Source organism: Muntiacus reevesi, chromosome 15, assembly GCF_963930625.1.
Source record: "Muntiacus reevesi chromosome 15, mMunRee1.1, whole genome shotgun sequence".
Lineage (NCBI taxonomy): Eukaryota > Metazoa > Chordata > Mammalia > Artiodactyla > Cervidae > Muntiacus > Muntiacus reevesi.
This window is the reverse complement of record NC_089263.1, coordinates 5692628-5705451: the sequence shown is the minus strand read 5'-3', so window position 1 is coordinate 5705451 and position 12824 is coordinate 5692628. Positions and strand designations below refer to the sequence as shown.

The 12824-nt window shown below is 52.3% G+C and overlaps 1 protein-coding gene across 2 annotated transcripts in view; it reads right to left on the bottom strand.

Moving 5' to 3' along the window:
- ADAMTS17 (ADAM metallopeptidase with thrombospondin type 1 motif 17) overlaps nucleotides 1-12824 on the bottom strand; it is a 388819-nt gene that overhangs the window by 98329 nt on the left and 277666 nt on the right. For both annotated transcript variants that reach the window (XM_065906211.1, XM_065906212.1), the window contains one exon: nucleotides 5250-5370. In XM_065906211.1, coding sequence (XP_065762283.1) covers nucleotides 5250-5370 — 121 coding nt within the window. The remainder of the gene's footprint in view (nucleotides 1-5249; nucleotides 5371-12824) is intronic.

Sequence of the window (12824 nt, the reverse complement as noted above, 5' to 3'; positions counted from 1 at the left end):
TATTTTCCCCTTGTTACAGGTTTCAGCAGCATTAACTCTCTTTGGAAGAAAACCAATGAGTCGATTAGGTGCCATGAGGGAACATAGGTAATACCCTGGCTACGTGGACTGGGACAGTTTCAAAAGATTGTATCAAACATGTACAAAAAATAATAATAATAAAAGTTTTTTTTTCTTTTGGGAGGAGTAATAATCTTTAAAAATGCATGGGGAAGCATTTGTGTAAGTTTCTAGTTTTTGCTGTTTACAAAAGTTGTTTATATTACTGTCTTTATGTTTATTCCTAATGGTTTCTCTGGTTCCAGTTGAAAATGATTTGGGAAGCCCAGGAGTCTGGCTAATTTTCTGGCTCAGTTCTCAGAATGTGAGGTCAGTGCAGGTGGGCTGAACAAGGCCATGGCCTTTATCTCCAGCACGAAGACCAGGAAGGTCTTGTCAAGTGTCCTCTGCCTTTTGGGAAGCCCAACCGTGTAATACGGAAACTTCTATTCTCTGGCAAACCTTAGCATTTTCTGCCAAAGTTCCAGGTGAGGCTGAGGAGAGTGAAGACCTGTCCCCAGCATAGTGACATGTGTTTCTGTACAGCCCCTAATCTGATTAATCGTTATCTTTTATAGACTTAGGGTTGGTTTTATTCTATAGCTTTTCTTTTAGGTCACCAGTCTTATACATCAATTACACATAAACGATATGTGTTTATCCACGGCTTCATACATGACTCACTCCCACTGACTCTACTCAGCAAACATTCAGGCACATAAGCAAGGTAAGAGCCCCACACCAGGCATATCACCACTAGTTCTGCTCGGAATAGCTGGAATCTCACATGAGAAACACCTGGGAATAGCCTTTGCCATCACACATGTGGACACTTTGGTACAAAGACTACTCCTGACTGAGAAAAAGAAATACATGGTAATTGGTTTACATGCACATTGCAGGAACTGATAATTATAGTTCGTAGTCAGTGCAGAGAAGTGGCCTGTGTCACCATCACACAGTGGTAAATTTCCCCATGGAACCTCCACACCCCACACCTAGACACTGGAGCTCAGAACTAGGCATAAGGCCCAGGTTCTAAAGGTAATACTGAACAAACGTGTGACATGTAGATCTATCCACACTCAATAGGGATAGATCACATCACTCTCCTTTTTAAGAACTGATAGTTTGAGAAGGCTCTCTTCAAGAACACAGTGCAAAGGGATTTCAGAGCCCATGGGCCAGTTCTTGGTGGGGACTTGAGTTCAGAGATGTCCTGGACTGGGTGTCCATGGACATCAGTCACCTTTCAAGTGTCAAGGAGCAGCATGGAATAATTTGAAAATGACAATTTAATGAATGAAATGAAAGCATCCTATCAAGAACTTTCAAGTTTCTAAATCAAGAAAAGCTCAACTGTTTCAACTCAATCCAAGGCTTGTGCATTCTGAAGTCCATCCATCAGAAAAGTAATATGATAGCCAATTCAAGTGGATTCCCCTAGAGCCAAGTGGCCCAAGACCTCATCTGTTCAAAGTTGGAAGGCAAGAGGCCAGAGAGCAATAAAACACTCAGCTCAGGATACTGCACTGGGACCTCTCCAGGACACCCGAGGGGCGGATCCGGGGGGCGTGGACACTCTCCTGTGTAGGTCTGTTAGGGGTCCTCAGCTCAAGTATGTGGGTTAAGGACCCAGAAGAGTTCAGGCAAGGGTCAGGACTTCATACAATTGGGCAAAAATCCTGCATTTGATTCTGCTTTATCTTTTGGGTATGGTATTTTCTTTGATATTCACCCTCAGGGTGATAAGGCATTCCTCCTCTCTCCTGTCTTTAGAGTTGGGCAGAGATGAAAGCTACCTTCATATCTAAATTGACAGGATTCTGAATTCATCCAGCTGCCCTTGGAGTCACCTAGATGTTACATGACCTGGGGGCTTTATGCCATTTCTAAGCTGGGTTTTTCCTGCAACCTGAAATGTCCTTCCCAGACCCCCACTGTCATTTAATTCCTACTTATCCTTTAGGGTGTGGGGGCCACCCTCATCTGTCTGCAGGGCTGGGCGAGGAGCCCCACTAGGACTTAGGGCCCCACGGTACCCCTAGAGCTGAGTGGAGCCCCCTCCACCTCACATGTGGGCTCAAGCTGTTTGCCCGAGGGTCCCCTCCCTTGACTGTGACCTGAGTTGGTCAGTGACAGTTAACTTTTGTTTCTGCAACTCAAGCTTAAAATGCAGCAGTGCTGGGCGGATGTTCACAGGGTGCGTGGGCTCACAGGTGACCGTGTGCAGTATCTCTCACACGCGCATTCCAGAACGTCAGACCTGGATTACAGGTTTGTGTCTGATGAAATCTGAATTAGATAGTGACTCATCCATGTGTGAACGAGCGTTCTACACACATCTTCGATAAACAGAATCAACACTGACATGAGCTGATGCTCACAGACCCAATCCCTAGGATTTGTTAAAGACAGCTTTAGACTTCAAAACGAAGGTGTAACATTTGGCAAGCATCAGGACAGAACTTTTAGAGGTGGGTGAAGCTAACTGAGCTTATCTTTCTCTGAAGGTTTGCTAAGACTTTAGTGAAGGAGCACTAAGTCGCGTGTCAGGGTGGGGACCACTCTCCTCCAGAGGCTTCCAGTCCCCCTGCCTTCTCCGTGTGCAGGGGGCCAGGCACAGGCTGGGGTGGAGAACGGCGGAAGCAGAGAAGGATGCTGCTGTCATAGGAGGAATGGATGTGCTTGTGCCATGACCAAAGGCCAACAAGTGCATTAGAGCCTGGGGGAAAAGACAGTGCTTTTGTCCTGATCTAAGTGCTCTTGAGGTTGGCGGCTCTATGGCGCACAGTGGACGTTTACAAAGGAGTATGATGGAACTTTCCTTAGGGTGATAAGAACTGCCTGGGGGCAGAAGTGGGCATGGCTGTGCGCTCGACTGCCTTCCACAGAATGGAGCAACTGCAGTCAGTTCAGCTTACTGGAGCTCAGCACAACATTCAGTTTATAAACATAAAGGGCTCTAACGCTGACTTTAAAAAGTCAGTGATAAACATTTGCCAGCTACTGAGGTCTGTTCTTAAGCAGCCTTGCTGCTCAGGTGCAGCAGGAGGCAAGGTCAGTCTTGTGGCAAACTGGAGCTGCAGTCCAAATAGGGAAAGTGGCATCAGACAAAACCGAGAGTGGATGTCCCCAAAGGTGCGGAGCACTGCTGTCCGAGAGAACTTTCTGCAAGGAAGGGCACTTCTCTCTCTGTGACATTCATTACGGGAGCCCCCTGTCACACATGGCAACGGGGCACTGAAATGTGGCTCACGGGACTGAGGACTGAAGTTTTATGTTGGTTCAATTTAAACTAATTATATTTAAAATCTGAATGGATGTCGGTGGGCTGTGGCAACTGTGCCGGATGGTGCAGCTTTGGGGGGCACCGCCCCCACACCGATTCGTTCCAGCGGCAGCTTCTTTGGCTTTCATCAGAGCTGGGCAGGAAGCAGAGGTTCCCTCAAGCTGCCTGTCCCACAGCCTGGGCACCCATCTTCAAAGTCCAGAAACCAGCCCTCACTGAGCCGAAGTGTAATTCTCACTTGCATGCGGCTCTGGTTTGGCTGTCGGGATTCTGCAGTGTCTATGCAGCAGAAGCCCTTTCCGTGAGGTGTCTAGAAGCAGCCTTTGCTCCAGACCAGGGCTCCTGTCCCCATAGAGAAAGGGGGCCGTGCACAGATTCTCCTCTCTGCTTGCTCTGTGGGACAGGGGGAACAACTGTGATCCTGTCCCTGAAACGCCTCCATCCAAAGCAGCTCTGGGAATTAGAAGTTTCTCAGCTCCACTCCGGAGACGGCAATGGCACCCCACTCCAGTACTCTTGCCTGGAAAATCCCATGGACGGAGGAGCCTGGTAGGCTGCAGTCCATGGGGGTCGTGAAGAGTCGGACACAACTGAGCAACTTCACTTTCACTTTTCACTTTCATGCATTGGAGAAGGAAATGGCAGCCCACTCCAGTGTTCTTGCCTGGAGAATCCCAGGGACGGGGAAGCCTGGTGGGCTACTGTCTATGGGGTCGCACAGAGTCGGACACGACTGAAGCGATTTAGCAGCAGCAGCAGCAGCTCCACTCAGTGAGTTATCCTGCTGCCTTCATCCTCGGTGGTGTTGGGGGAAGGGACACTCACTCACCCTCCGGGTGACTTGCCCGCCTCGTGGTCCTCTCGTTGAGAGGGTATCAAGCAGCTACTTCCCTGGACACTGTAAGTTGGCAGCCACCAGGCAGATGATCAGAAACTCTCCCACCTCTGGGCAAGGCAGCCCACAGGCTGTGAGGACAGTTCCAGCGGAAAGACTATGCCGCCCATCAGCTGAACCCTGCGACCTCTCCAGGCCTGGGGCAGGGGCCAGGCTACATTTGGGTCGCAGGAGTCACAGGGACTCTGCAATCCCAGCCAGGAGCCGCATCGCGGATGCCCCAGAACATGGGGCTTCAGGCATGTTTAGGGATATGTGTAAATGCTATCCTTTTACTGATGGAAAATTCAGACAGAGAAGAACCTCATCATTTTACAACGGTAAAAACAATGTGGCCAAGTGTCTTTGTTGTTGCCTTTATATGTGGGACAGACAGACAAGCTGGCACACGCTGCGAGGGGGGATGGGAGTGGGGTAGGGCTGGTGGGACAGCGGGCCGCTGCATGAGAACGGACCTCGGGGGCCAAACTCAGCACTGGGGCAGACTACCTACGTCAAAGAACCTAAACATGTCATTCTGGCTATAAAGTTTTTCTCTGCCTTTCAGAAATCCTAAGACTAAAGTGCAGGGTGCCCTAAATACTACTGTGGGTGCATGCTCAGTCATTCAGTTGTGTCCAATTTTTTGCAACTCCGTGGACTATAGCCCGCCAAGCTCCTAAGCTCTTCTGTCCATGGGGATTCTCCAGGCAAGAATACTGGAGTGCATTACCATTTCCTTCTCCAGGGGAATCTTCCCAACCCAGGGATCGAACCTGTGTCTCTTGTGCCTCCTGCAGTGGCAGGCAGACTCTTTACTGCTGGGCCCCCTGGGAAGCCCCCCAACTAGTCCTTACGTGTAAGATGCAGGGAGGGCAAGTGATCATTGACTTTGGGCAAGACAGTATCCAATAAGATTGGCTTTGGGGCAATAAAATACACAGCACTTGTAGGCTGTCCGGTTGCTGCAGCAACACCTTGGGGCCCGTGCGCACCCGTCTGCTCTCAGTGGCTGGGGTCACCTTTCCTGAGGCCTGAGCTCACCTGTGCCCCGAGTGTGGCTGAAGTCGCCCTTGACCACGCGGCAGGTCTTGCCGTCCCCGCTGCAGACCCCACACCGGTCTTCTTTGGCCGCAGACCCGATGATGCCATCACAGCCGATTTTCTAAACAAGCAGAGTGCTGGGTTATTCTGAGTGTAGCACTCAGAGGCACACTCTGCAGGGCTGACTCTCCGTGAGGCCCAGCAGGCTGGCGCAGGAGGGCTCACAACACCTCCAGAGGCCCTAGCAAATATTTTAAAACCAGGAGAGAAAAAGAATACAATCCAGCTTGTATTACATTTGCCCTTACACCACATAGTCATCAAATACATGCGCTAGTATCTGTTATGGAGGAGGGATCTGTGAAGGCCCAGGTGCCTGGAACTCACACTGGGGCCCGGGCCAGGCCCTTCCAGAGCCGCCCGAGGTGGGGCCATGGGGAGAAGGAAAACCAGCTCCCACACCTCCCAGCATGGCCACGGTTTCACACAACCCATGTTCCCCTTGGAGCTGCATGAGTCCATGATTCTATCTTGGTTGGAATAGCCAACAGTCTCAGAAGGCACAGCAGAGACCACAGTGACTTTTCTGCTGGGGTCGGGAAGCCCAGAGCTCACTCGGGCTGGCTGGGTATGAGCCCCCTAGTCCTCAGTCAGGGGGATTTAGCCCAAGAAGATACCCTGCTGCTCAAATTTTTCCAAGGAGGCCTGTCTTGGAGGGCAGAGGAGGGTCACCCTGACCCTGGCTGGCCCCAGGTAAGCATAGTCAGTTCATAAAAAGTGGAAAAAGGTTGTGAATTCCTGTTTCTCCTTAAAAAAAAATTCATGAGACTTTTATGGACTGCAAAATAACATACCTGAGTTTATGTTACAGTAAACACTGGTGTGGTTAATTATTTGCTAGTTAAATTGCTAAAATGCCTCTCCATCCTTCTTCCCTGGAGTAAAGAATTCCAGAACAAGAACTGGGTCTTCACTGCCCTGCACCCTGCATCAGGCCAGGAAGGGTTCTACATCCAGACAAGCCAGGCCCAGGGACTGTACCCCTTCCTCCTTCTATGTCCCTGCTCCCACGGTGGGTGGGAGGGGCACAGGGAATGGAGCCAGCTGCACTGCAAACCTCCTGGAGGCGAAGTCTTGGCCACGTATCTCACCGATTGAACCAGAACCCTCTGTTTCATAAGGGCAGTGATTCTGCATCATCAAGGTATATCTGCCTCACCAGAAGGGCCATGGAAACACAGATGCAGGACCCACTCCCGGAGTTTCTGATCCAGCAGGGCTGAATGGACCTGAGTATCTCTATTCCTGTGAAGTTCCCGGGTGCTGCTGCGGCTGCTGGCTGGGACCACACTCAGAGAACCCTGGCACCGTGGCATGCTACATGAAGCGCAAATGAATCTTCATACTGAACAGCTGTGGAGTCTCACCCTTGGACGCTTTTGTTTCTTTGGGAAAGAATTAGTGAGAAATTACTATCATGTGTCCGAAAATGATACTGTCACTGAATGTACTTCAGTGAAGACTTGAAGATACGCTAAGGGCAAAGCAAACTTGGTCCCCAAATGAAAGAAAACTGGAAAGGGGCAATATTTTTAAAAAAGAAACTCCAGTGTGTCCAAAGTTAGTATAAGAACAGCTACAGGGTGAGAAGATCAGGGGCTTTGGCACCAGAGACCAGGCGAGGCGTGGACAGAGAGTGAATGGAGGGGTGAATTAGTGGCGAATGGAGACCCAGACTGGTAAGTGCTGACTGTCACAGCTTGCCAGGGCAGACCGCCCCGTGTGACCTGGAGGGAGGCGAGCTGGACCGCGGGGCAGGAGCTGCCTAGGTTCACGATCTGGACTGCTGGCTAATTCCTGGGAAGACGCTTAATATAAAATTACAGGCAGTGAGAACACAAGACGGCCAAGATCCAAAGTTCTCCTCAGCTGGCAGCCTCTGCAAACGCCCTGTGGTCACATCTGTGTGCCCAATTTCATGTCTCCTCTCCCAGAGGCCAACGTCCCGGTCCCCAGCCTGTTTCCAGTACTGCCACAGGGCCAGGACTCCCGAGCTGGCCCTGCACCCTGACCTCTCCCCACGTGGCTTCCCCGTCTCCCAGGTACTCTCAGCTCCAGACTCCTCTCGCACTGGTTTGCTATTACTCTTAATCACACTGCGGCTCAGCAATAGTGGGTCTCTGATTTGAGCAGGTACCACTGATACCTCAGTCAGGGTGTCCAGATAAAAGTTTTCTAGATACTCTAAGCCAACAGCCCTCTTGGTCTAGATGGCTTTCCCTAGCCCAGCGAAGGCAGCTGACAAATCTAGGGGCGCACAGCGAGTGTCTGGCAGGGCCAGGAGCAGTCCTTCACCTCCTGCCTCCTGGCCCCAGGCTGGCTGGGTAACCCTGGCATCCCCAGCCTGGGACTGAGGTCACCGTAAGGCCTTCTGAACAAGGTCAGGCCTCTCCCCAAAGCATGCTGGGTTTGTGAGAATTTTTAAATGCTCAGAATAGGGAAGCTAAAAGAACACCAGAAACACTACCTTTGGGAAAAGGAGATGTGGGGGGAGAATCCATGCTGGAATTTCAAAAGGCTACTTGTTGTCTGGCTGACATCATGTGTGCGTGTGTGCGTGTGTGTGTGTGTGTGCGTGTGTGTGTGTGTGTGTGTCGTTCAGGCTCCTCTGTCCATGGGTTTTCCTGGTAAGACACGGCTAGGAGGTGAAGTCTGCATTTGAAATCTGCCAGACTAAGAATTCACCTGGATGCAAGACGGACAGGCATGGGAGGAGCTTCCGGGAGGAGCAGGAGAAGGGACTCGCTGGGAAGAAGGGCACCGCTCTCCTAGATGAGCAAACCGCTTTCCCGCCCAAGAGTCCCTGACAGAAGGAAGTTGGTGGGGAGAAAGTGAGAATGAGGAAGGGCAGTAGTGCAAGTGAACGCTCGCAAAGCCCCTGCGTAGCCAGAGCAGTATCATCTGTCCTCAGGGCCCCCCGCCTCCAACAGGAGACACTGCCGCTCTAGACAAGCAGAGTCAGGTAGGGGGGCCCACAGTCTCTCTTCACTGTGACTCTCACCATTGCTCCTAAAACATAGCGTAAAGAATGTGTGCATGCTTGCTCAGTAGCAGGCCCCCACCAACACTGAGTTAGACCTCATGGGATCCAACGGTTAAGAATATGCAATGTTTGGAATTGATTTCCTTTCTTTCAGGGATGAAGTCACCATCAGTTGGGGGTCTGGTGAGAGGAGGCTGTCCATGGGACCACGGGGCGCACAGTGGCTTTGTGACACTTGGGTATGCTTGGACTGCAAGGAGCCAGCCCTCGCCTCTTTTCTGAGAGTCCAGGTTATCCACAGGTAAGTCCAGGGGCCCACTGTCAGCATCTATTTCTCTCGGGAGGTGTTGTACCATCCTTTCCAAAACATGAGTCCCCTGCTTATTTTTTCATTGGGGTGATGCCTCTTGAGGGCTAAAATTAGTCTACCAAGATGGTATGCCCTTCCATTCAGCCCTTACTCAGCACCTCCTAAAGGAACACCACCTCCTGGTCTGACCAGCTGTGGTCAGTGTCCAGAACAGAGAGAATGACCTCCTGGGCCCAGGAACACAAGCTAGTCAGGGGTGGCATGTACTAAACTTCAGCACGCTGCAGCCACCTGGAGGCCTGGGTAGGTCACCTGTTGCCCAAGGATTAGTGTTGCTGCTGAATTCCCAGGTGAGGCTGCGGGTCCAGGGCCTCGTGGAAGACCACTGGGCTAGGTCTGGAGCTCAGAGAGGGACCTCCTTGGAGACAGCCACTGCTGAGAGACCCCGGCCCTGTGTCCTGAAGAAGTGCCCCTTCCTGTCGGGAAAGGTCCCGTGTCTGGAGCTCCCGCTGCAGCTGTGCCCCTGAGCCAAAGCAGTTCTGGACTGAGGACCCCTCGACGGATGTGGGGGCCTCCCTCTGCTCTCGAAAATGGGGCCCCCTTACAGTGGTGCTCAGGTCAAGTAAAGAACCTACGGGAAGCTCCATCATGACCGAACGTCTGGTTATAAATCCCAAAACGCCTTCAGTGAGGGCCTCACAGATCACCTGGATGCCGGTTTATGGCTGTTCAGAACTTCCAACTCACAGGTCTCCACCCAGGACACAGAGACCCAGATTTGGAACCTTCAACAGCCTTGTTCATGGGACTCACAGTATCTTATGTGTTAAACTGTCAAAGGCTGGATACAGGGGGAAGGTTCTCTGTTATTTTCTCGTCTTCCCTTACCCAGCATTCTGTTTTAATCTTAAAAATTGGCTCCTTTTGTTAAAACTTCACTTCTCAGAACAGAAGTATCCTCAGACACAACCTCAGGTTGTAGCCAGCTGGCTTCCGGATTAGGGCAAAGCAACCGGTGGGTGGGCGGTCAGCTTCTCTTCTGAAAATGCTGTGCTAATGTTGATCATGAACTGAGGAGAGTTATACATTTGGATACGAGCCTCAGTTTCCCCGTTCTAAAAATGAGAGCATTAACCTCAGTCTCTGAGGGTTGCTGCAAAAATGACCTCTGCTCTGGTTGGAGAAACCCAAGCTCACCTCTCAGGCCTGGCTGAGAGGTGGGCTCTGTCTGGATGGATGGAGCCTGCTCCTAGGCCACCGCCTGCCTTCTAAGGGGCTGGGGACAAGCTCCCCCTCCTCCAATCTGAGCAGAGCAGGGCTCAACAGGTAATTGTCATCTCTCTCTTTTCTGCCACAGACTCCCTCCTCTCCAGAAAAGGTGGAGGGCAAGGAGAAGGCATGCAGGACCGCATCTTCCCTCTTGGGGGTGAGGCACGCGAGCCGTGTGCAGAGGCCCGTGTGCAGGCAGGCTCTCCTGTGATGTCAAGTAGCCCCACCTACAGCAGGTCGTGGTCTGTCCCCGTGGGCTTCTCAGGTCACAGGGGCTTCTCAGGTACAAACAGGGATGCACGCAGGGTCACCCTGTAAGTTAATTCTTTGGGGCACTCAGGGGCTGGGACAGTTTTGCATGCTGTGCTCTCTGCCTGGTATTATTTTAGATGACAACTGCATTTAAAGGCAGGGCATGCAGGGCATGCGTGTGTCTGAACAGCAGTGAATCTGAAAACCAAGGGGCAACAGCCAAACTAATCTGCCAACAGCGGCGTTTTCTCCCTCTGCTACAGAGTAGTGCAAGAAATACATTATATACTTGGAAGAGGCTGGAATTCTCTGCTCCCCCCGCCCACCAGATGCTGACTGTCATAGGAGATTTAATGACTGTGTTTATGAGGTTTGGTGTTCTAGAGAACAAGACAACAAAACCAAAGGAAACTCCAAACAATTCACTCTTGCGTCTTCCCATTTATCCCAGGGATCACTTTTCCACATACACTAGGAAAACCTGCTACTGTTTCTAAGCTTTCAAACCAGTTCCTAGTCAGCATCTGTTGGTCAGAGCCCTGTTCTGCTGACAAGCCAGGGCGCGTGTGACGCCAAGGGGAAGACACTGTCCAGGGTGTACTTAACTGAAGGTTCAGGATGGTGGGGACCTGGCAGGAAAGGCACAAGTTCTTTCAGTAAAGACAGTTCTTTGTGAAACATGCAAAAGCCTAGGAGAGCATTAGTGCCCAGCCCTGTGTTCTGGAGGAGGGGGAAGGATGGACCATGAACAGCAGAGAAGTGAGGAATATCCACTTCAGTGCTGGAAAACCTGGATGCTTTCCCTGGCATCCTGCCCCACTGATGGACGATCACCAGCCACAGATAACCTCCTGGTCATCACATCCACTGACCACGTCTCCATCCTCATCATCCGTCACTCTTTAGCATCTGATGCCCCATCTGTGCTGTGCATTGATTCATTCACCCAAAGCACGGTCACGTGCCTACCACGTGCCAGACTGGGAATAAAGATGCTAAGACAGAGGCCGAGAAGGGGGCAGGCTCTCATGTGCTTCTCCAGGGCCCCGTGGACGGCTCTGCCCCCTCTTCTCTTGACCTGGGCGCTCCAGAAGTGGGTAGCTCTTGTGCCCCTTCTGCTCCTGATTTTCCTTGGTAATGTTACCTTCTCCCTAAGCCGCAACCATCACTCATGTGCAGACGGCTCTCAGACCTCACACTTGCCCCCAACCCAGGCTCACGGGCGGCTGGTCTGCTGACAATCCTCACTCCCCCTGACTCTCCGGCCAGGACACTGACCTCAGTGTGGCCACCCTGAGGCACCGGTTCCTCCTCCGAAGCTGCCGGCCCCTGACTTCTCAGTTCAGGACACGTCCGCCCGCTCTCCTGGAACTCACAGACGCGGCCGCCTCCCCAGCCCTGATCCGAGTCCTCCAGGCTGCTTCAGGTCCCCTTCTTGACATCTCACTCAGGTGCTGGCTCACGGCTTGCTCCCCCGTGACCCTCCAATGTGTTTCTTGTCCGTGCTCATGGCCACTACCCAGCTGAGGCCTGATTACTCAGCCAAGGGCCGATCACACGGGTTTTCTCTCTTCTACTCCGGGACTGACCCTCACCGGGGAAGATGAACAGGTCGTGGCCGTGGACCCCACTGGCTGGAGAGCATGCCCTCACTTCCTCGATCTCATCTGAACCCCTCGGCTGCCCTCCCTCCTCCTCCTGGTGCACGCTGAGTCCAACCGCCTCCAGCCTGCTCCCACGAGCTCCACCGTCAGAAGAAACCCAGAGTCCCACCATCACCAGCCAGGCCCTGCACAGCCCGGAGCCCTGATGCCTCCTCCCACCCGCCCGTTTCTGGAACGCCTGGCCTCACCCCTGCCTTCTGCCAGGAGCACTGGCTCCACCCCACGTCTCCACTGGGCCAGCTCTGTCTCCTCCGAGGGCCCCCCGTGCCGCCCACAGCTTACTCTCCATGCCCCCACTTCCCTCCTCACGTGGGCCAGACTGCCGGGATGACCGGGTCTGTGAGTGTACATTTCCTTGTCTGCACCGTGCGTGGGGACAGGGACCCTATTGGTGCTGCTGAGCACTGCATGCCCAGCTCACAGCCCGGCGCGTGGAATGTTCTTTCTGCTCTTTCTAAACCCAGGCTCTCACCGGCTCTTGACCATACCTTCACCTGTGGTCATTAAGGTTTCACGTGAATTGGTTTCATCTTCCCACAGATGGACCATAAGCCCGGGAAAGAGGGCGTCTTATGAACCTCTGTGTTCTTATCCTCACCCCAAACACAGTGGCCTGCATGGTACAGAGCACAGAACACATGCTCAATAAAAGCTTGCCAATGCCGACCTCTCATCAAGCTGGGGGAACCGAAGACTTTGGTTTTCAAACCAAGTCCTCTGCCTTCTCTTCTGCACTACCAGCCGGACAGCGCAGTGACCATTCCCTCAACAGAGTGGTTTCACTTTCTCATTTTTGAACTGGGACTTCCTCACACAGATTTCAGCAGCCCTCATTTGTGTTCATGTTCCTGGCTGAGAGGAGAAGCACTTCCTTTCTTCAGCTTGATAGCTATTTTCCAACCACTGTCCCCCTCTCTCTCTGCTGTTAGAGGGACATCACTGACTTCTTACTTTAAATTTAATTGCTGCTTTCAGCCAGCGATGAAGACCCCCTCCTGGCCTCTCCCGGGCTCCCGGGTCGCTCCAGCAAGTTCTGC